At 44.1% G+C, this 24,676-nt stretch overlaps 1 protein-coding gene and 1 non-coding gene across 13 annotated transcripts in view; both read left to right on the forward strand.

The window, feature by feature from the left end:
• Nucleotides 1-24,676, forward strand: part of GCNT2 (glucosaminyl (N-acetyl) transferase 2 (I blood group)) — a 148,112-nt gene that overhangs the window by 17,519 nt on the left and 105,917 nt on the right. For all 12 annotated transcript variants that reach the window (XM_073810317.1, XM_073810315.1, XM_073810322.1 and 9 more), the window contains exon 2: nucleotides 17,892-19,355. In XM_073810317.1, coding sequence (XP_073666418.1) covers nucleotides 18,425-19,355 — 931 coding nt within the window. In that variant the 5' untranslated portion in view covers nucleotides 17,892-18,424. The remainder of the gene's footprint in view (nucleotides 1-17,891; nucleotides 19,356-24,676) is intronic.
• On the forward strand, nucleotides 1,995-2,067 carry TRNAG-CCC (transfer RNA glycine (anticodon CCC)). The gene has a single exon. It is a non-coding gene; the product is annotated as a tRNA-Gly (tRNA).

The following is a 24,676-nucleotide window of genomic DNA, read 5'->3' on the forward strand; positions in this document are numbered from 1 at the left end:
ATTTATTTATTTGGCTGCACGGGTCTTAGTTGCAGCACGCGGATATTCAGTTGCCGGGTTCGGGATCTTTTAGTTGCGGCATGTGGGATCTAGTTCCCTGATAAGGATCGAACCCGGGCCCCCTGCGTTGGGAGCACAGAGTCTTAACCACTGGACCACCAGGGAAGTCCCAGCAGGGATGATTCTTGAGCAAGTAACTATCTCTTTCAACCTTTGTATCAGAATTCCTACAGTCCTGATAGGGTGGATTGTACCTTCACCCTGTCTAGAAAGGTTGGGGTGACAGTGAATGCACTGTTCTGCAGCTGTGTAACCCTACTCTATACGAATGGGAGGGGTCCAAGGGGGAGACACTGGCTAGAATAGTATTGCTGCCAGCAACCTGGACCAGCACACAGGCCGAAATGAATGTCCCTTCCAAAGGTGAAAAAGTCTTGGTAAAAACAAATGACAAATGGAGAGAAGGAGAGATCATAGCTGAGAGGAAAGGAATGAACAAGTGGGGTATGCAGTGAGGGAAATCCAACTTTATATTATTGATAATACCTCAAAAGAGGCTCAGAACGAGAGATTCATATTATCTTTCAGGACGATTGTGCCTGACACCTGGGAGGGTAAAGCTATGTTTGCCAAGACCAGCCCAGGCTTTGGAACCTGAAAAGGTCTAGCGGCAGCCTGTAAACTTGAGTGGCATCACTCTGGGAGTCGTGCTAGACAGATGGTTAATGACTAAATGGACTCTGGTTAATGACTAAGAGGACATTACTAGACTCCATTTAGTCATTAACAATAAGTCCAGTTTTGACTCTAGTTTTTTGACTCCTATTTTTTTTTTTTTTTTCGGTATGCGGGCCTCTCCCGTTGCGGAGCACAGGCTCCGGACGTGCAGGCTCAGCGGCCATGGCTCACGGGCCCAGCCACTCCACGGCATGTGGGATCTTCCCAGACCGCGGCACGAACCCATGTCCCCTGCATCAGCAGGCGGACTCTCAACCACCGCGCCACCAGGGAAGCCCTTGACTCCTATTTTTCAGGCTATATTTACTACAAGGAATTTGGGAGGGAATTCTGGGAGCACCCCTTCCTTCTGGGACTTCCAGACATGAGGTGTATGGCTCCTAGTGGAATGATCTCTGTGTAACCATGAACCTTGATGACCGAATACTTGGAAAGGTCCCTGGTTATAGTGGACAAAATACAATGGCAGCATGTCCAACATGCCACTGCTATGCACGAATGCACATCACCCCTTTTTTGTGGATGGAAAATTATGAAGCAGAAAAGAGGAAAACAATAGGTGTCAGATGAGATTATAACATAAGCACCCTGTGGTGGATCCAGGCGCCGCTGCGGTACAGCCCCGCTCTGAGACAAGAAGGATGTGGGAGGCTGTGTGGCATACTCAAACTAAATTACATCTCCTTGTGACTACCACTCATCTACCCCTATTACGGGGAACCCAACATTCTGGGGGGCAAAATATGCATCCCAACTGCACCCATGCTGCAGCACACGATGCAACAACGTGCGTGGTAGATTATACAACACTGGCCCACAAGACGGAAAAAGGCCGTAGAGGAGAGAGGTGCTGGCCCGGGTAAGAGGGAAAAGACTGATTAACTAGACTAGGCGGATTAGAGGGAGTTCTCTTCCTGGAAGAAGGAAAGTGTTGAGTCAGCCTGGAAAGAAACTGAGGCTTTAGCAAAGTGAGGCAGACTCAGCAAAAAATGCTGGATGATGCTAGAACCCAGCCTTGGGAAAGGTTCTGTGCCACCACCCAACGGAGCCTCTTAAGTATTTTAAATACCGGTGGAGGCTGAAGCAGCCACGGGTCTTGTCCCTCAATCCTAGCTGCAGCCGGCCGCTCACGGGGCACACCTCTGGGAATCTCGTGGTTCTCCAAATTTATGGAAGTTTTCTGGGGGCACTTGTAACTTACACTGATGTACTGTGACTGTTCTCACCCCGGAGTAGGTCAAAATCATATCGGGACTTCCCTGATGGTCCAGTGGTTAAGACTCTGCGCTCCCAACGCAGGGGGCCCGGGTTCGATCCCTGGTCAGGGAGCTAGATCCCGCATGCCGCAACTTAAGGTCCTGCACATGGCAATGAAGATCCCACATGCCGCAACAAAAGACCTGGCGCAGCTAAATAAATATTTTAAAATAAATAAATAAATAAAATCAAAATCATATCATGTCTGCTCAAGCCCTTCTTTGGCTTGCCTCATAGTAAAAGCCAAATTATCACAAGTGCCTGCTGATCTGGCCCTGCTGCCTCTCCTCCTGACTTTCCTCTTCTCATCCCTTCCTTTCTCGCCTCACTCCTTTGGTTCCATGTTGCCATGTGCTGTTATTTGCCTGTGCCAAACACAGCCCCACTTCAGGACCTTTGCATGTGCTGCCATCTCTGCTGGATTGCTTTTTCTCCAGAAATCTTCAGGACTCACTTCTCCTCCCCATTCAACTCTTTGCTCAATGGTCACCTTGATTGAGAAACCCCTCTGGCCGCTCAGTTTAAACGGCACGTACCCCCGCCCCATTGACCCTCACACTGTCTATCCCTCCACCCTGCTTTGATTTTCTCTGTAGCACCTGAAGTATTATACATGTGTTTGTTTATGTGTATATTAGCTCTGTGAGTACAGGGGCTCTGTCTTAATTTCTGAAGTATCCCCAGAGCAAAGAACAGGCAGTATCCCCAGCATCTTGGCACACACTGGGCGCTCAACCAATACTGGCTGAATGAATAATAAATAGCAGATAAAACTGAAGTTTTAGTGACTATACTGTACCACTGAACTGTTTGCATTTTACTTGAGGCTTAAAAAGAGACACTTTCATCTGAAGAAATGGATGGTGAATACTCGCAGAATCTTCCTTGTAAGTGAGGGAAATGTTTCTGGTGGAGAGGCCTTTCACATACCCTATTACAGCATGTCAGAGAAATTCTGCTCTTGCTCCCTGCCAGCTGGGCTGTGTGTGTGGGTCAGGGATGGAACCCCGGATCTAACAGCCCTGTCTGATAGCACCTTCTACGCTGATGGAAATGTTTTGTACTTGTACTTTCCAACAGGGCAGCACAAGCCACGAGAGTGTGGCTGTTGAGCCCTTGATATGCAGCTAGTATGACCGAGAAACTGAACTGTCAACCTATTCAATTTCAACAGCTCAGGGGGCTGAGTCCAGACGACCAGGGTCATCTGAAAAAGAGAGCCAGAGAGCTCCCTGCAGGCTTCGTGACAGACCCCGCCCCCAGCCCCACCCCAGTGGTATGGACCAGCCCCATTACTTTTCCCCTGTAGCTTCCACCAAGGTTTAAAAGGACCTGAGACAATGTGATTCCCTAGTTAAATAGTTCTCTAAGGCCCAGCCCAGATCTATTCCCCAAGAGTCCCATGACCCCATGAGGTAGCATCCTGTCTCTCTTGTCAGGAAGAGGAAACTGACTCACAGTATAACTGTCACGAGCTGAGGCCTCAGAACAATCTGCAGACTAGGTGAGGCTGGGCTTAGCTACATTGCAACCCTCACCCACTCAGCAGCTGGGTGGGTCTGTGACATAAATACAAACCTGTTAGAGCCTAGGCGTGATTATAATAGCTTTGATGGTATGCCAGATACTGTTCCAAGTGCTTTACAGGATGGAGTAGATGCTAGTATTATTCCATTTCACAAGAAACTCATGTACAGACAGGTCAGGTTTGCCAAGATGACGCACCTTGTGTGAAACGATCAATGTTTTAAGCTGCTACATGTTGGAGAGGTTTGTTATGCAGCAAGAGCTGACCGTTGTTGGAGCTTTCTGGGAGGGCTCTGGTATCACGGCTACAGCAGGCTGGCCCGTTGGCCAAAGATGGCACAGCAGGTAAACGGTAAAGTGAGGATTCAAACCTGGGAGTCTGATGGCAGAGCCACTAACCATGACTGTATCAGCTGAGGTTCTTGGTGGCCAGCAACAGAAAACAATGCTCGCTAACATGCCTTTCAAGTTTTTGTAGAAAAGGCGATAGCACGGCCTGTGCCGTTTCCCCATTCTCTTTGAGATCGTGACCTTCTGCAAAGCCTGGGCCTCTAAGGTGACTGCTCATCTTTATTGTCCTTTCCTACCTGCTCTTTTTTTTTCTTTTAATTAATTAATTTTTAAAAACATCTTTATTGGAGTATAATTGCTTTACAATGGTGTGTTAGTTTCTGCTTCATAAAAAAGTGTATCAGTTATACATATACATATGTTCCCATATCTCTTCCCTCTTACGTCTCCCTCCCACCCTCCCTATCCCACCCCTCTAGGTGGTCACAAAGCACCGAGCTGATCTCCCTGTGCTATGCGGCTGCTTCCCACTAGCTATCTACCTTACGTTTGGTAGTGTATATATGTCCATGCCACTCTCTCATTTTGTCACAGCTTACCCTTCCCCCTCCCCATATCTTCAAGTCCATGCTCTAGTAGGTCTGTGTCTTTATTCCCATCTTACCCCTAGGTTCTTCATGACCTTTTTTTTTTTTTTCTTAGATTCCATATATATGTGTCAGCATACGGTATTTGTTTTTCTCTTTCTCACTTACTTCACTCTGTATGACAGACTCTAGGTCCATCCACCTCACTGCAAATAACTCAATTTTGTTTCTTTTTATGGCTGAGTAATATTCCATTGTATATATGTGCCACATCTTCTTTATCCATTCATCTGTTGATGGACACTTAGGTTGCTTCCATCTCCTGGCTGTTGTAAATAGAGCTGCAATGAACATTTTGGTACATGACTCTTTTTGAATTATGGTGTTCTCAGGGTATATGCCCAGTAGTGGGATTGCTGGGTTGTATGGTAGTTCTATTTGTAGTTTTTTAAGGAACCTCCATACTGTTCTCCATAGTGGCTGTTTCAATTTACATTCCCACCAACAGTGCAAGAGGGTTCCCTTTTCTCCACACCCTCTCCAGCATTTATTGTTTCTAGATTTTTTGATGATGGCCGTTCTGACTGGTATGAGGTGATACCTCATTGTAGCTTTGATTTGCATTTCTCTAATGATTAATGATGTTGAGCATTCTTTCATGTGTTTGTTGGCAGTCTGTATATCTTCTTTGGAGAAATGTCTATTTAGGTCTTCTGCCCATTTTTGGATTGGGTTGTTTGTTTTTTTGTTATTGAGCTGCATGAGCTACTTATAAATTTTGGAGATTAATCCTTTGTCAGTTGCTTCATTTGCAAATATTTTCTCCCATTCTGAGGGTTGTCTTTTGGTCTTGTTTATGGTTTCCTTTGCTGTGCAAAAGCTTTGAAGTTTCATTAGGTCCCATTTGTTTATTTTTGTTTTTATTTCCATTTCTCTAGGAGGAGGGTCAGAAAGGATCTTGCTGTGATTTATGTCATAGAGTGTTCTGCCTATGTTTTCCTCTAAGAGTTTGATAGTTTCTGGCCTTACATTTAGGTCTTTAATCCATTTTGAGTTTATTTTTGTGTATGGTGTTAGGGAGTGTTCTAATCTCATTCTTTTACATGTAGCTGTCCAGTTTTCCCAGCACCATTTACTGAAGAGGCTGTCTTTTCTGCACTGTATATTCTTGCCTCCTTTATCAAAGATAAGGTGACCATATGTGTTTGGGTTTATCTCTGGGCTTTCTATCGTGTTCCATTGATCTATATTTCTGTTTTTGTACCAGTACCAGACTGTCTTGATTACTGTAGCTTTGTAGTATGGGATTTATTCCAGGAATGCAAGGATTCTTCAATATATGCAAATTAATCAACGTGATACACCATATTAACAAATTGAAGGAGAAAAACCATATGATCATCTCAATAGATGCAGAGAAAGCTTTCGACAAAATTCAACACCCATTTATGATAAAAACTCTCCAGAAAGTAGTCATAGAGGGAACTTTCCTCAACATAATAAAGGCCATATATGACAAACCCACAGCCAACATCGTCCTCAATGGTGAAAAACTGAAAGCATTTCCACTAAGATCAGGAACAAGACAAGGTTGCCCACTCTCACCACTCTTATTCAACATAGTATTGGAAGTTTTAGCCACAGCAGTCAGAGAAGAAAAGGAAATAAAAGGAATCCAAATCGGAAAAGGAGAAGTAAATCTGTCACTGTTTGCAGATGGCATGATACTATACATAGGGAAACCTAAAGATGCTTCCTACCTGCTCTTGCTGCAAGTTCCTGGTAGAACTCCCAGCCAGAGTTCACACATCAATTCCCTTTGTTGAGAAAACACCCTCAGTGTCTGGAGAGTATTTGTTCCCAGCAAGAGTCGGGCAACTCTTTTTTCCCACCACCTACCTCACTCTTGTTGGCCCATGTCTCAAGATTACATGTTCAGATTTGGGGCAAAACGGGGTAAAGGGGACATTGTTTTCACATCCTACAATTTCTATACCCCTTTCTCTCAAGGAAGAGGGTCAGATGTTTATCTGTTTGCTTTTTTTTATTTTATAAAAAAAATAGATGTAGAACCTGAGCTATGGGCCTTCAAATCACTATTAAGCAGAGGTCATTTTTTTCAATTGAAATATCAATACATTTGGCACATAACGTTGTGTAAGTTTAAGGTGCACAATATGGTGATTTGATACATTTATATATTGCAGTGTGATTGCCACTGGAGCTCTGGCTAGCACCTCCGTCCCATCACCTAATGATTCAACGCATGAATTTGGGTGGAACACAGTTTCATCCAAAACAGTCTTTCTCCAAGAGATGATGAAAGTAAGACTGAGAGAGGGCATACCCCTTGCCCAAGTTCACAGTGAAGACGTAAAAGAACAAGGATTTGAAGCCACATGTGTTTGTCCTCAAAACCTACACTCTTAGCCAGCACACCACACTGCCTCAGGTGTCAGGACAGAGAAGGCAGGACTGGCACACACTGCCTGCTGCCCTGGTCCCGCGGAAAAGTGGGCTGCTGGCCTACCTAGTAGCTTGTGCAGGGAGGATGCTCTCTCTGTATGTTCTTAATGACGCCGATGATAAGCGTGGATTACTGTTCACCTGTGGACACGTGTCAGGAAGAGAAGGCAGCAGGGCCCTTGCAGGGCAAGCCTGGCCAAGGTGGGCACAGAACCCAAGCTTTCCAGTATTTATTAATCCACCAGGCATTTATCAGCAAGTCTCTTGGTTTATCAGAAGGGCGGAACGTTTGTCTAAGTTAATATTTCTATCCAATCTTTCTAGACCCAAAGTTTCTTGTGGGGACATCCCCAGCTACTGGGGTTCCCACTGTAGCCGTCTGTCCAGGCCCACCCCTTTGGATGCTACTTACACAACCCCCTCTACTTTGTTTGTTCATCTGGTTGTATTGGAGACATTTCCTAAGGAGGGGCTCTGGACTCACACTGTACTCTTGTGAAAAGAGCAAATGAGTGAATGAATAAAGGAATGAATGATATTAGAAATCAGACAAACATGTCTCCCTTCAGCTTTTGAAGGACTCCAGAAAGTAATTCAAAGAGACCACAGGACATGAGCACTGATTTCCTAAGCTAATGATTTCCAATGTGATGCTTAGTACAGAAGAGCAGTAAGGAGAGTGGACACTGTCTTCGATCTGCCCGGGTTTGAATTGCATCCCCACTGCTGCCAGCACCATGTGACCTCAGCAAGTCACTTAAGATCTCTGTGAGTCAGTTTCCTCTTCTGCAAAGTAAGTAACAGGAGAGCATCTAATTCACAACGGTGTTGTAAAGATGAAGTGCCTTCACACCGATAAAGCACTCAGACTAGGGCCCAGCCCATGGCAAGATCTGTGTGTTACCTGCCACTGTACTGGTTTTATTTTTACAATGCTTCAGATAGAGCTGCTTGTGAACCACACTCACCGTGTGGCTCTCCTGAAATGCCTCATGGGCTTTAGCACAGGAGTAGGAGGTGCCCAATAATGCCATGACAGTAATATCAATAATCACAACCAGAGCGACAGCTGTGCGGCAGGCACTGTGTACCATGCGTTCCACATGCATTCTCTGAAACCTCCAGCAGCCTTGCAGGATAGTCATTTAATCCCTGTTTCCCAGAAGAAAGGATTGAAGCTTGAAGATTCAAAAGATTGAAGAGGGGAAAGAATGTCTTGCCTAAGGCTACATCATCAGAAGGTAGAGTTGGAATTCTCACCAGAATTGTCTGAAAGATCATACAATTGTACTGCTTTAGGCTAACTTCTCATTTAAAATCATTTAAATTAGAGATGAAGATAATAATTGTATTCATCTCTTTCCCAGCATCCAGTATGTGCAGGACACGGTAGAGGCTTTCCATGCAATTATTCAATTCTTACAAGGACCCTCTGAAGGAGTAAAGATTATTATTCACACTTTACAGAGTGTGATGGTTAATTTCAGAGGTCAGCATGGCTAGGCTCTGGTGCCCAGTTACTTGATCAAACCCAGTTTAGATGTTGCTGTGAAAGGATTTATAGATGGGATTGATTACTGATATAATTAAATCAATTGACTTTGCTTAATGGAAATTATCCTTCGTGCTGTGGGTGGGCTGCATCCAGTCAGTTGAAGCACTGATTTTGATCCGAGGAGAGAGGGTGAGACAGGATTCATGGGGCCGCCTAGACCCAAGAGGTGGGAGCCAGTCTCTGAGCAATTTTAAGAGGGAGAAATGTAAGCGACCACATTTTTCTCAAAGCAAGGTTAAAACTGGGGCAAGATCAAACTTGCTCAAGCATTCTGCCCAGTAACTGTATTTGCACCGCAAAGAGACAATCATCAGTCCTAGAGAAAGGGCGCTGGGAGCTGGGGTAGGGGGACGGGCAGTGCATACCTTGGGAATGTACCCTCCTCTCCGCTCCCTCAGGGCTCGCAGGGGACCAGAGTACGAATGCTCCTGGATCAACGTGAATGTCTGAATTATCGAGGCAGTCCGCCCCAAAATCCGTTTAGTTAGCTAGTTAGGGGACTTCCCTGGTGGTCCAGTGGGTAAGCCTCCACGCTCCCAATGCAGGGGGCCCGTGTTCAATCCCTGGTTGGAGAACTAGATCCCGCATGCCGCAACTAAGGGTTCGCACGCCGCAACGAAGTTCCCTCGTGCCGCAGCTAAGACCCAGCGCAGCCAAAATAAATCAAGCAATCAATCAATAAAAATAAATAAATATTAAAAATAAGTTAGCTAATTAGAACTGCTCCTCGGGATGGCATTCCAGACTAAGACTGAGATCATGATGGCAGCTCCAGGGCTACCCAAGGCCAGCTCATCTCCATGTTGATGACTAATGGTTTTTTACTCCATAGCCAGTCTCAGTGTTGGGATTTTACTGCAAAGATGTGGGGTTCTGGAAAGTTCTGAGATTGTACCACTAATGCCTGGGGGGAGGGTTACCAAGGAAGGGAAGATGAAGGAGGGAGTTGGCCCAGAGATAAACCTATAAGGGGTGTGTGTGTGTCTGAATGTCTGTCTATCTTTCATCTAGGCTCCTCTGACTTCAGAATCTTGCTCAAATTTACACAGTAAGTGCAGGAACCAGAACTCTGCTCTTCTTACTAGAGCAAACCCAGTAATAGGATTGTGCGCGTGCGTGTGCGCGTGTGTGTGTTCACCTTATCCCAAACTCTTCTGGAATGTTATCAAATCGATTATCAATGGATGCCACAATTAATGAAAGAACACTTACCCTTATTCTCTTTCTGGACACAGAGGACCTGAGGTCAGTTTTTCACTTAGTGGCAGATTAAAGCTGTCGATGTTTAAGCTCCCCTAACAGTGTGGAACTTAAGCCAGTTGGCACTTGGGGCACTCAGGGCTCGTGCTGGCAACGTGGCGGCAGAACTGGATGCTCCAACAGCAATGCTGGGATGGTCTGAAAGCCAGGCTGCACCCCTAAGTGTTTCTTCCTGCACAGTAAGGGTCCAAGCTCAGCTTTTGCTTGAATAAAAGCTGCTGATTCGATTTTTAAGATACATTTTACTTTGGAATAATTCTAAATGTACAGAAAATTTGCAAAGATATTACAAAGGGTTCCTATATACCTCCCATCGGTTTTCGTTTCTCCTGATGGTATCATCTCTCGTTACCTTTGTGGTATGTTTGTCAAAGCTTAGATATCGACGTCAATACATTACTAATAACTAAACTCCAGGCTTTATTTGGATTTCACCAGTTTTTCCATTAATGTCCTTTTCTGTTCCAGGATCCAGCTCATGATACCTCATTCACTTAGTTGTCCTGTGTCCTTAGTACCTCTGGTCTATGACAGTTTCTATCTTGCATTTTTTGCCTTGACTGTTTTGAGGAAGACTGGACAGATGTTTTCTAGAATGGATCTCAGTTGGGGTGTATCTGATGTATTTTCTCAAGTTCATAATGCGATTATGAGTTTGGGGGGAAGAATATCACAGAGGTGAAATGCCCTTCTCATCACATCCTACCTGGGGGTCTCTGATGTCCACAAGATGCCATTGAGGTGTTGACTTTGATCACTTGGTCAAGGTCATGTTTGCCAGATTTCTCCGCATTAAAGTAACAGTTTTTGTCTTTCCGTTTGCTATTGTTTGGCAGTGTTACCAAATCCAGCCTACCCTCAGGGGTGGGGGACTTACCTGTGGTAATTCCTTTACCTCCTGAGGCAGGAGTAATTTGATTTGTTTTTTTGAAAACTGAGGATCACTCTGCTATATCCGACCTCGTTTATAATTTGCCATTTCTTTATATTATGTGAGGGAGAATGTGTCTATCATCTTATAGCTGATTTAGGGATTAAATCAGGGACATGAGACATAGGGAAGAACAGGAAATACACCGATGAACAAAGTGGATGGTGAGGCAGGCGAAATGAGGTTTATGCTCACATATGAAATCACTGTGGAACATGCTCTGAATTGAAGCAGTTTCATCTAAAAAACTTGAAATGATATCATCTATCTTCTTGAGTAATTGTGAGAATTAAGTTGTACAAGGAACCTGGAAGTACTGAGCACAGTGTTTGGTATACAGTAGATACTCAATAAAGGTTAGTTGCCTTCCTTCAAGAAGAAAATGACATAATGTAGTTTTCAGGAGCATGGATCCTGGCTCCTGGCCCCAAACTGCCTGCTTTTGAGACTTGGTTCTCCTGCTTCAAGCTGTGTGACCTTGGGCCAGTTACTTAACCTCTCAGTGCCTCAGCTTTTTCTTCGGCAAAAGGGAGATAATAATAATATTCCTCTGTTGGTGGCAATGTTAATTGATGGCAGCCACTATGGAGAACAGTATGGAGTTACCTTAAAAAACTAAAAATAGAGTTACCATATGATCCAGCAATTCCACTTCTGAGCATATATCCAGAAAAGATAAAAACTTTAATTTGAAAAGATCCGTGCACTCAAATGTTCATACCAGCACTATTTTTTTTGTGTGTGCGGTACATGGGCCTCTCACTGTTGTGGCCTCTCCCGTTGCGGAGCGCAGGCTCCGGACGCTCAGGCTCAGCGGCCATGGCCCACGGGCCCAGCCACTCCACGGCATGTGGGATCTTCCCGGACCGGGGCACGAACCCGTGTCCCCTGCATTGGCAGGCGGACTCTCAACCACCGCCACCAGGGAAGCCCCCGATACCAGCACTATTAATAATAGCCAAGACATGGAAGCAACCTAAATGTCCATCAACAGAGGAATGGATAAAGAAGATGTGGTACATATATACAATGGAATATTACTCAGCCATAAAAAAGAATAAAATATTCCCATTTGCAGCAACAGGGATGGACCTAGAGATTATCATACTAAGTGAAGTAAGTCAGACAGAGAAAGACAAATATGTGATATTGCTTATATGTGGAATCTAAAATATGACACAAATGAACTTATTTACAAAACAGAAATAGACTCACAGACATAAAAAACAAACTTACGGTTACCAAAGGGCAAGGAGGGGAGGGATAAATTAGGAATTTGGGATTAGCAGATATACACTACTATATGTAAAATAGATAAACAACAAGAGCCTACTGCATAGCACAGGGAACTGTATTAAGTATCTTGGAATAACCTATAGTAGAAAAGAATCTGAAAAAGAATATATATATACACACATATATATATATAACTGAATCACACCTGAGACTAACACATTGTAAATCAACTATGCTTCAGTAAAAAAAAAATTAGTATCCCTCTCATGAAGAATAGTCGATATGAGTTTTAAATGATTTATTGTATGTAAAGGGCATAGAACAGTGCCTGGCACATTTGCAAATATTCCATATCATTCAATACATTCATAGCTTGGGCATCAGGAGAAAAATACAATATGCATTATTTTAATATTTAACCATTCTCTGGATTACTATATCCCACTTTTTTTCTGTCAGATTTGTCCTCAGCATTATTGGGGTATCACTAAGATACAATAAACTGTCCATACATGTACAAGTGAAAATTTTTGACACATTAATATATCTGTAAAGCCATCAGTACAATCAAAATACTGAACACGTCCATTAGGCCCCCAAAGTTTTCTTATGTCTCTTTATAATTCCTCTCTTTTTTGCTTCCTGTTCCCGGGAAACTACTGATTTGCTCTCTGTTACCATAGATTTATTTGTGTTTTCTAGATATTTCTATGAATGGAATCATATAGTAAGTACTTTCTTTTTGGGAGGTGTGGCTTCTTTCAGCCTGACTATTCTGAGGTTCGTCCATGTTGTTGCTTGTATACATAGTTCATTCCCTTTTATCCTGAGAAGTATTCCATTATGTGGCTATATGATAATTTTTTTTTTTTTTTTTTTTTGGTACACGGGCCTCTCACTGTTGTGGCCTCTCCCATTGCGGAGCACGGGCTCCGGACGCGCACGCTCAGCGGCCATGGCTCACGGGCCTAGCCGCTCCGCTGCATGTGGGACCTTCCCGGACCAGGGCATGAACCCATGTCCCCTGCATCGGCAGATGGACTCTCAACCACTGTGCCACCAGGGAAGCCCTATATGATAATTTTTTAATCCATTCCTCTGTTTATGAACATTTGTATTATTTTATTATTTATTATTTTACTATTATTATGGTTTGCTGTTGCAGATAAAGATGCCCTGAACAGCCATGCCCAGGACTATATATGAGCACATGCTTTGATTTCTCTTGAGTAAACACCGTTGATCCTCATTATTCACCGATTCTATATTTGCAAATTTGTCTACTTTCTACAATGTGTAACCCCCAAAGCAATACTTGAGGTCATAGGCCCACTTGTGCAGAGCAGCAAAACACCTGAGTCGTCAGACTTGTACGTTCCCAGCTGAGGTCGAACAAGACGATGCTCTGCCTTCTTGATTCTGCTCTAAGACGGCTGAACTGAGAATGGAGATGGGGGCGGCCTCCGTGCCATCAAACGACCCCAGCTCTGGGGCCAGTCGATGGGGCTTGAATCCCCACTCAGGCTCCTATCAGTGGGGCGGCCTCAGACAAGTCACCTCACATGACAGAACTTCTGTCTGGGTGGGTTTCTGTCCCTGGCAACCACGTGATTCCTAAGCCCCTCACCAACTGGGCTGCGACTCTGACTCCAGAAGTCCTTCCTTCCTGTTGTCTCGGACCTCTGGTGTTATACTGGCCTTGCTCTTGCTGATTAAGTATTGGTGGTAGTGGTTACCAGGGGCTGGGTGGGGAGGGGATATGGGAGTTGTCGTTCAATGGGTAGAGAATTTTCGTTATGCAAGATGAGAAAGTTCTGGAGTTCTGCTGACAATATGCATATAGTTAACACTACTGTGCTGCACACTTCAAGGTGGTTATGACGGCAACGTTTATGTTATATGCTTGTATGCCACAATAAAATTTAAAAAAATGCTTTAACAAGTCTTCAGCGCCAGTGATTAGGGGTAAAACATGAATTTTCCAGGTTTCAGATCTCGGTATCAGAGACCGGAAGGGGATTCTGTGTTAAATTTTCCTGGGTCAGCATGTGCCCCTGATTCAAAACTACTCTTCTATTCAGCTAATTTGACAGAAATGCAAGAACGTGTCAAATACGGAAGGACAGAAGTAGGGGACTTGGCGGGGGGGAAGAGGGGTGAAAATATCAGCAATGGCCTTCACAGTGGGGACAATGGGTAAGTGCTTGGAAATACGCTGATGGATTGGGTTAACTCTTGTTTTTATGAGAAATAATCTACTTACAGAAGATAACTAAGGATTTAGAGGACAGTCATAAATACAAATGTTATTAGAATTAGATGCCCTTAACAAGAGTTTTGAATAAACCTGTCAGTTTTGGTCACAAAGTTTCCAAAATTGTCTTTGTTTGGCTTTGGATGTATTTACCTACTCCTGCTAAGACTAGCCCGAATACTGTATAAAAAAATAAATAAAATAAAATTCAAAACTTAAAAAAAAAAAAAGCACTAGCCAGAATAAGTGTTATCACATTGGACTTCAAAGTGCAAATATGTTATCAGCCTCTTTTAAAAGCACAAATATTATCTTTAGCTTAGGTTTCTAAGGGTAGAAACTGAACCGAAGACCAATCTCATGAAGTTAAGATAATCTTGTGTAATCTGTCCTTCAGTTGAATAGGCGTATAGAAGCACTTGTAAAATGCTGTTTCCGGGCTTCCCTGGTGGCGCAGTGGTTGAGAGTCCACCTGCCTATGCAGTGGACACGGGTTCGTGCCCCGGTCCGGGAAGATCCCACATGCCGCGGAGCGGCTGGGCCCGTGAGCCGTGGCCGCTGAGCCTGCGCGTCCGGAGCCTGTGCTCCGCAACGGGAGAGGCCACAACAGTGAGAGGCCCGCGTACCGCAAAAAAAAAAAATGCTGTTTCCTGAAATCCTTATCGAAAGGAAGGAAACATTTTTGGAAGCGGCACATTGCCTGGATCAGCCCTGACCAGCTGCCCCTCCTGGCTGTGGTGCTCACGGCTGTTCCCTTCTCTGAATGGCATCCTGCTTTCCTCTGTAAAATGACAGCAGGTGATGAGATGACCTCTAAGCTTCTTCCCAGTTCTGTCACTGGACAGTTCTCTTATGTGACCGTTTAACTTTCCTGGAAAAAAAAAAAAGAATTAAAAATTTGATACTCAAATTACATGAGAAGAATTAAAATTAAATGATTTGATTTTGATTTGAGTGTGCCTAGGACATTGGGGAAATTTTTATTTTTAGGACTGATATCTAATTCTGCAAATGAATAATAGAAGTGATGGCACACAACCATGGTGCATCCTACTGCCTTCATATGCTCTACAGGCTGCTCAGCTGTCCCTGCCGGAACATAGCAAAGAATCCCCAAGAGTACTCCGTGCTCCAGACCTTGCTTGCTTTGCTTCCATCTAATCTAACCTGTCTCTTGTCCCATTTTTTCAGAACCTTCGTTAAATGTCATTGTTTCCAATGAATTTCTTTTCTGTCTGCGCCACGCAGCATGCGGGATCTTGGTTCTCCCGACCAGGGATCGAACCATCCGTGTCCCCGGCATTGGGAGCGTGGAGTCATAACCACTAGCCTGCTAGGGAAGTCCCCCAATGACTTAATGAGATGTATAGAAGTTATTGCTATGGCGTTTTTCTGGAATAACTCACCAAAACAATTTGCTTGCTTAAGAGACATCTTAAATGTCCTTATGGAAACCGCGGCTGGCTGGTTGGGTTGGGACCTTGAGGTCTGGGAAGTTCTTCGGGGTCGCTCACATGCCACATTGAGCCCTCCTCCTGTGTCTTCAAAGACGTGTTCTTCCCTCCGAGTTGCTCCCAGTCTATTGGGAGAATAAAATGCTGTATTGGCACAAAAATTCTCCCTTCCTTCCATGCACAAGATTTTCCACCTTGTCCAGCTATGCTGTACAGGGCCAGTGTGTGGCAGCACCACGTTTTGCCAGAGTTTGAGAAACAGTGGAGTCAGGCAAAGCAGCGTGCTCTGAATTTCCGGTTCTCTGGAGGTGCAGGTGAGCCTCTAAAAATGACCGTCTGCAACTCAGCAGTTAGCAGTTTTAGTAGTCAGTAGTTTTCTGTGTGCCAAGGTCTGAGCAAATTGCATTCCACTTATTAACCCATATTCGTCCGCCAAACAAACTTACTGGTATTTTCTTTATTTGACAGATGACAAAACTGAAACAGAAAAGCAAAGCCCCTTGCCCAAGCTCATACCGCTAGGAGAGCAAAACCAAGATCCCAACCCACCCAAGTCTCTCTCTCTTTTTCTTTTTGTAATAACTTTTTTTAAGCGAGCATTATACATTTTTATTATTTTTTATTATTTTTTTAAATTTTAACTTTATTTTTTATACAGCAGGTTCTTATTAGTCATCCATTTTATACACATCAGTGTATACATGTCAATCCCAATCGCCCGATTCATCCCACCACCATCCCCACCCCCTGCCACTTTCCCCCCTTGGTGTCCATACGTTTGTTCTCTACATCTGTGTCTCTATTTCTGCCCTGCAAACCAGTCTATCTGTACCATTTTTCTAGGTTCCACATATATGCATTAATATACAATATTTGTTTTTCTCTTTCTGACGTACTTCACTCTGTATGACAGTCTCTAGATCCATCCACGTCTCTACAAATGACCCAATTTCATTCCATTTTATGGCTAATATTCCATTGTATATATGCACCACATCTTCTTTATCCATTCGTCTGTTGATGGGCATTTAGGTTGCTTCCATGACCTACCTATTGTAAATAGTGCTGCAATGAACATTGGGGTGCAGGTGTCTTTTTGAATTATGGTTTTCTCTGGGTATATGCCTAGTAGTGGGATTGCTGGGTCATATGGTAATTCTATTTTTAGTTTTTTGAGGAACCTCCAAACTGTTCTCCATAGTGGCTGTATCAACTTACTTTCCCACCAACAGTGCAAGAGGGCTCCCTTTTCTCCACACCCTCTCCTGCATTTGTTGTTTGTAGATTTCTCTCTTTAAAGCACATGCTTTGCTACTAAATAGGATGTCATTCTAGCATTCGTGAGGAAATCTAGAAAATACAGGAAAAAGTGGTAAAGTTGTACAAAGTCCACAGTAGAAAATATACTGGTTTGCAGAGACATCAGTAGTTATAGGGGAGGGATCAAGAAATCTTTTCTGTCAAGAGCCAAAGAGTAAATATTCTAGTCTTGGGTGGCCAGATGGTTTCTGTTACAACTGGTCAGCTCTGCTGTTGCCATGGGAAAGCAGCTATGGACAATCTGTAAACCAATGGCTATGTTCCAATGGCATTGTATTTATGGACACTGAAATGTGAATTTCATGTATCATGAAATATTCTTTTTCTTCAAATTTCCTTTCAGCCATTCAAAAATGTACAACAGTTCTTAGCTCACAGGCTGTACAGAAACATGTGGCAGGTGGATTGGCCCACACCCATGATGCCCATTGTAGTTTTGTCCACCCCTGGTATAGAGGGAAGAAAAATGACTAGACTTAATTTAATGATGACCGCCTAACATCAGCGAGGTGCCAAAACTCCAGTGATCAGTAGACAGAAATCGCTCTCCATAGGCTAGTGGTGGGGCAAACAGACAAGCAAAGAGAGGGGCACCAGGTCCTAGTAGAACAGGTGGAAGGGCTCCTAACCCAGACTTGGGAGGGCAGGGAAGGGGTGCCACATGGGGGGCCTGATGGACGGGACGAACTCATCAAGAAAAGGGGGGGAGCGCATATTCCAGGTACAATATTCTCGACCCTATTAGGGTTGAGACCTCATGCTACCATGAACTCATTATTGACCCTCAGGCAAGTCAGTGCATGTGTGGGCTTCAATCTCCTCTTGTGCAAAGTGGGTGTAAGGTCAATGCTCACCTCCTAGGTTGTCAGTGAGAAAATGGAGCCAAGAGGGCGATAGAACATCAGTGACAGTTCGTTTTCAAGATGCTCCATTTGTGACTTGAGCGAGCTGGTCTGAAAAAGCTGCAAGATTCCTTCCAATCCCACGTCTCTGAATTCTTGATTTTTATCTTTAGGTAAAGAGAAACCCTGCTTTCAGCAATTCTGGGAGCTGTCAACATTAATATCAGTCACTGCTGGTGGTGACCTGCCTCACAACAACAACATTTTGGGGATGTGGCCCCAAATTGAAGAAATATACCGTCCCTTGTGGTCAAACATGATGTCGGTGATGGTGAGGGTGTCCCTCTCCGGGGTAAAAGGGCTGTAAGACGGACACACGTTCTACCCCCACCCCCCGGGGGAACACCTTGAGTCGGCAGCCGTGACAGATTTGTTAGGGTCTTAACTTGAGATTGACCTGGACCAAGGTGCCTAACACTGCTCAGCTGTTGCTCCGTTGGCCCCAGTGGCTCATGTTCTCAGATCCACTCAATCCCTTCATCGTTAGAGAAGAACTTCAGCTTGTGGTTGATCCACGGTCCCTTAAGTGAGTGGCAGTATTTCTCCTCTTGCTCAAAATAAGAAGTGGGAGTAGATTCCCCAGCAGTCGGGGGATGGACCTGAAGACTGACTTCAGCAATGATATGAAGTGACAAACACAGAAGAGATGGCAGGAAACATGAAGCTGAAGGTGTTTGAGTTCGTTGTAGGGCTTATGGCCGTTTCTCTAATTCTTTTGTTCCTCTATACCAACAATTTAGTCCTGCCAAAATACCTTCCAGCGGGGAAAATCTCAAACTCTTCAGTGCTTGCAGAAGTCTGTGACATGATCATAGCAGGAAAGAAAATCTTGTATGGAAATATACCAATGACACCACTGAGAAACATAACTTGCCAACAATACTTGACCCAGAATCACTACATAGTGAAACCTCTGTCCAAAGACGAAGCTGAGTTCCCTTTGGCATATGTCATGGTCATCCACAAAGACTTTGATACATTTGAGAGGCTTTTCAGGGCTATTTACATGCCTCAAAATGTCTACTGCGTTCATGTGGATGAGAAAGCCACCTCTGCTTTCAAGGATTCGGTAGGAAGGCTGCTGAGCTGCTTCGCAAATGCCTTTCTGGCTTCCAAGAGGGAGTCTGTGGTCTATGCAGGAATTTCCAGGCTCCAGGCTGACCTGAATTGCCTGCAAGACCTCATAGACTCAGAGGTTCCCTGGAAGTACGCCATCAACACGTGCGGGCAAGATTTCCCCCTGAAAACCAACAGGGAGATCGTTCAGTATATAAAAGGATTTAAAGGGAAAAACATCACCCCAGGGGTGCTGCCTCCAGCTCATATTATCAGAAGGACCAGATATGTGCACTTGGAGCAGAAATACCAATTGTTTTCCTTCATGCTGTGGACTTGGATAAGAAAAATGTCTCCTCCCCATAATCTCACCATTTACTTTGGCTCCGCCTATGTAGCCCTTACAAGAGAATTTGCTAATTTTGTTCTCCAAGACCAGAGGGCCATTGATTTACTTGGGTGGTCGAAGGACACCTACTCTCCTGATGAACATTTCTGGGTGACACTTAACAGGATTCCAGGTATGTGGAACTTGATTTCCATTCTACATAAAGTCTGGAAGTATTTGTGTGTGTGTGTGTGTGTGTGTGTGTGTGTGTGAGAGTGTGTGTGTGTGTTTTACACTTTGAAAATATCTTAAATTGCATTATATATATTCACCTATGTTTCCAGTTTTATGGACACCCTGTAGACTGTTTTGTGTGTCTGTTTCAATGGAATTCATATAACCTAAGTTACAGTTCTTACATATCAGTTCTAAGGCTCTGTCTTTGTGACTCTGAAGGACAGGCCTTTGGGGGTGAGATTCAAGGTAAACAGAACTTTGCACTTCCACATTCCGGCTTTTGCTATTCTGCTTTTATTTTTTTTTAATGTTATTTTTTCATATTTATTTAATTATTTATTTGGTTGCCTCAGGTCTTAGCTGCCGCAGGCAGGCTCCTTAGTTGCGGCTCCAGGTCTCCTTAGTTGCGGCATGCGAACTCTTAGTTGCGGCATGCGAACTCTTAGTTGCGGCATGCATGTGGGATCTAGTTTCCTGACCAGGGATTGAACCCGGGCCCCCTGCATTGGGAGCGTGGAGTCTTATCAACTGCGCCACCAGGGAAGTCCCCTCTTATTCTGCTTTTAAACAACAGAGGTAACTCCATTAACTGCCTCTACCTTAAAGAGAAGGAGAGGATTCGCATTAGTATGCTTCCAGGCAACTTTATCCTCCTGGGAATGGAGAGAGTGGTAGGAAGGGGCTGATTTGCTGGAAAACTACTGGAGGGAGGAGGTTGGAAGGAGATGGTTTTCTGGAAACATTACCTCATCTTTTTAATTGAAGTATAGTTGATTTACAACATTGTGTTAGTTTCTGGTGTATGGCAAAGTGATTCAATTATATATATTCTTTTTCAGATTCTTTTCCATAGTTCCATAGTTTATTACAAGATGTTAAATATAGTTCCCTGTGCTATGCAGTAGGAGCTTGTTGTTTATCTATCTGTAGTAGTTTGTATCTGTTAATCTCAGACTCCTAATTTATCTGTCCCCTCCCTTTCCCCTTGGTAACCGTAAGTTTTTATGTCTCTGAGTCTATTTCTGTTTTGTAAATAACCTCACTTGTATCACATTTTAGATTCCACATACGTGACATCATATGATATTCGTCTTTCTCTGTATGACTTACTTCACTTAGTATGATAATCTCTAGATCCATCCTTTTTGCTGCAAGTGGCATTATTTCATTCTTTTCTATGGCTGAGTAGTATTCCATTGTATATATGTAATCACATGTTCTTTACCCATTTATCATTTTTTAAAATAAATTTATTTATTTATTTATTATTTATTTTTGGCTGCACCAGGTCTTCATTGCTGCTAGCGGCTTCCTCTAGTTGTGGTGAGCAGGGGCTACTCTTTGTTGTGGTGTGTGGGCTTCTCATTGTGGTGGCTTCTGTTGCTGCAGGACTCGGGCTCTAGGCATGTGGGCCTCAGTAGTTGTGACTCACGGGCTCTAGAGCACAGGCTCAGTAGTTGTGGTGCACAGGCTTAGTTGCTCCGCGGCATGTGACATCTTCCCGGATCAGGGCTCGAACCCATGTCCCCTGCACTGGCAGGCAGATTCCCAACCACTGCGCCACCAGGGAAGCCCTCCATTTATGTGTTGATGGACATTTAGGTTGCTTCCATGTCTTGGCTATTGTAAATAGTGCTTCTATGAACACTGGGGTGCATGTATCTTTTCAAATCAGAGTTTTTGTCTTTTCTGGATATATGCCCAGGAGTGGGATTGTAGGATCATATGGTAACTCTATTTTTAGTTTTTTAAGAAACCTCCATAATGTTTTCCACAATGACTGTACCGATTTACGTTCCCACCAACAGTGTAGGAGGGATCCCTTTTCTCCACACCCTCTCTAACATTTATTATTTGTAGACTTTTTTTAATGATGACCATTCTGACTGGTGAGAGGTGATACCTCATTGTAGTTTTGATTTGCATTCTCTAATAATTAGAAATGTTGAGCATCTTTCCATGTGCCTACTGGCCATCTGTATATCTTCTCTGGAGAAATGCCTATTTAGGTCTTCTGTCCATTTCTTGATTGGGTTGTTTGTTTTTTTGTTACTGAGTTGTATGAGCTGTTTGTATATTTTGGAACTTAAGCCCTTGGGACTTCCCTGGTGGTCCAGTGGTTAAGACTCCACGCTCCCAGTGCAGGGGACCTGGGTTCGATCCCTGGTCAGGGAACTAGATGCCGCATACTGCAACTAAAGATCTAGTGCAGCCAAATAAATAAATTAATTTTTTAAAAAAAAGGAAATTAAGCCCTTGTTGGTCACATCATTTGCAAATATTTTCTCCCAGTTCGTAGGTTGTCTTTCTGTTTTGTTTATGGTTTCCTTTGCTGTATAAAAGCTTATAAATTTGATTAAGAAATATTACCTCTATTTAATCCCCAATAGCATTTTAAGATCTAGTAGCCGTGTACTCATGTGGGCTACACTTATGTTTTTTGTTTTTTGTTTTTTGTTTTTGCTGTACGCGGGCCTCTCACTGCTGTGGCCTCTCCCGTTGCGGAGCACGGGCTCCGGACGCGCAGTCTCAGCGGCCATGGCTCACGGGCCCAGCCGCTCCGCGGCACGTGGGATCCTCCCAGACCGGGGCACAAACCCGCGTCCCCTGCATTGGCAGGCGGACTCTCAACCACTGCGCCACCAGGGAAGCCCTACACTTATGTTTTATATTTCCAGAATCTAGCACAGTGCCTGCATAAACTAAATACACAAAAAATGTTTGTGAATGAATGAATCATTTGATTGGGGTACATGAGATTTCTGTTTCTAAAGGTTTTTCAAAGCAGAGCACTTATTAGTATGTTGTTTCATTATGTGATATACTTACCGGTGATCATGAATTTTCATGTCTTGTTAAGTCATTAGTATCCATGTATATCTTAGTTACAACTTTTAATTTCTTATTAAAGGACAATGTTTCTAATTAATGGTTTGCACTATTTTCCTCAGTTCCCTTCAGTCAAAGGGAAAATGTTTCCAGAATTTAATAAAGTACTTGGCACCCTCTGGCATTTAAAATGTGCTTTATTTGATTAGTCACTCCACACAACATTCCTGTGAGGAATGAACTTCATTCGATAATATGCAAAACTGATAATGAAGCCCTGGACCAGTTAGAAAAGTGATGAGGGGGGCTTCCCTGGTGGTCCAGTGGTTAAGACTCTGTGCTTCCACTGCAGGGGGCGCAGGTTGGATCCCTGGTCGGGGAACTAAGATCCCACGTGCCTCGAGCCATGGCCAAAAAAAAAAGAAAAATTTTGAGAAGTGATGAGGTCATTCTGCAAGTAGTTTCTATGAAAATCCATCTTCCAGAATTAAAGACTGATCTACATGGGCTTCCCTGGTGGCACAGTGGTTGGGAGTCCGCCTGCCGATGCAGGGGACACGGGTTTGTGCCCCGGTCTGGGAGGATCCCACATGCCGTGGAGCAGCTGGGCCCGTGAGCCATGGCCGCTGAGCCTGTGCGTCCGGGGCCTGTGCTCCGCAGCGGGAGAGGCCACAACAGTGAGAGGCCTGCGTACCGCAAAACAAAAAACAAAAAACAAAAAAACAAAGACTGATCTACTAAGTAAATTCAGGTTTTGCCAAACACAAAGCTATTTTTCTGTCTTCCATACTTTTTCAGTCTGGGCTGTTGATGGTCATCTGTTGTAAAGAAGGTCTTTCCCCATCCAGCTGGCCAAATAGAGAGTAGGCATCAGGTTCCTCGTAGACTGTGAGCTTTGAGAAGAAATGGGGATACTGCGATCCAGCACCCGGGGACCCAAAAGAGCAGGGGATCCGTTTCTTTGCACTCTGTTCTGATTGAACAGCATATTGCAATCGGAAGGAGGGGGCTAGTGTCTTGCAGCACGTAATTCTCAGTGATCAGAAGCTCAAGGTCTCCCCAGGCTGGGAACACTCGCTGTAGCAGTGACCGTGAGTTCCTGTAACTTCAAACTCAAATCAAGGACTCTGTGGGGAGCAGAGTGGAGGAAGGAAAGAGCAGAAGTCTAGACAGGTGAAGAGCCCAGTTGGCTCTGGGATTGGATCCTTGTTTTACCTTCTCCTTGTGACACCCAACCTCTCAAATCCAGCCAAAACTCAAACCTGAGGCCTTTCTGAGCAGAGACATGTTAGACTGTGAAAACCTCTGAGGTTCTTGGGCTCAGCTGCCTCCTGTTAGCCTTTGGCTTTGAAAGCCGAGGGTTGTCAGGTACCCTTTCAAGGGCAAGTGCAGCTGGAAGGGGCTTTGGGGGCACAGACTGTACTTAACGCTGAGGTGCTCTTCATCTGTCAGCTCTTTGCCTCAGCTTTGTGTGCCCCAATGATATCTAATTGACTGTTTTTTCTTGCACCTTCCTACCAGTCTATTTGCGGTGATTTTATGTTAAATAATTGCTACCCTCCTCATTTCCTCTCTTCACTCTTTTCTTCCCTGTGGCTTTCCCTCAAGGTATGAAATTAGCTCTGATGTCTCTGGCCAGCCCCCAGCTGGGTGCTTTCTGTGTGTTACTTCTGGAATCCTCCAGCTGCACCAGGAGGTCGTTGTTGGAAAAAACTCAGGCTCAGAGGTATAGGTGACGTGGTCGGCAGGAAGCCACCACTGGGGACCCCGAGGAAGAACAGGGGTTGTTTTCTCAAATTCACCCCAGAGGAAGCTGTGAGGTGTGAGATCAAATCACTGGTTCAAGGGCTCCCGGCTGTCAAGAGTGGCTTTGGCCCAACTGGAGACCTTCTGACACACAATCCAGGCTCTCTCTCACCACCCTCCTGGGCTATTTTAAGTCCTGTTGCTTCCAGCTATTTCCTGTGGCTAAAAACAAAAACAAACAAACAAACAAAAGCAGTGATGATGAGAAAACAGTGTACAGAATTTAACATAGTAAATACATAAACAAACAGAGAAAGAAGATGGAGGGAGGAGAGAGCCTGGGCAGAGAGAAAGAGCTGCAGCAGTCCAAAAAGACAAAATGTCACGTGCGCTTAAAACCAGTTTAACCCAAGCTGCTCTTTCTCTGTGACCTCTGTGGACGCTGAGAAAGTTTCCATTTGGTTTCCCTGGTTTCTTACTTGGGCACAGAGGTGATGTCATGATGAAACGAATACTTGAAAAGTGGTTTGGGTACCACGTGGCCCCAGGAATAAGACAAGCATGAGGCACAGTGCATCCACATCTGTAGAAATGGAGCCCTTTTCTTCTGCTCCCTTTCTACAGTCAGTTGTTGAGATTAAACTCTAAGCGCAATTTTCTTAATGGAATAAAAATTAGTTTATGTCCTGGAGTGAGAATTTA

The sequence above is a fragment of the Tursiops truncatus genome, chromosome 10 (genome assembly GCF_011762595.2).
Source record: "Tursiops truncatus isolate mTurTru1 chromosome 10, mTurTru1.mat.Y, whole genome shotgun sequence".
Classification (NCBI taxonomy): Eukaryota; Metazoa; Chordata; class Mammalia; order Artiodactyla; family Delphinidae; genus Tursiops; species Tursiops truncatus.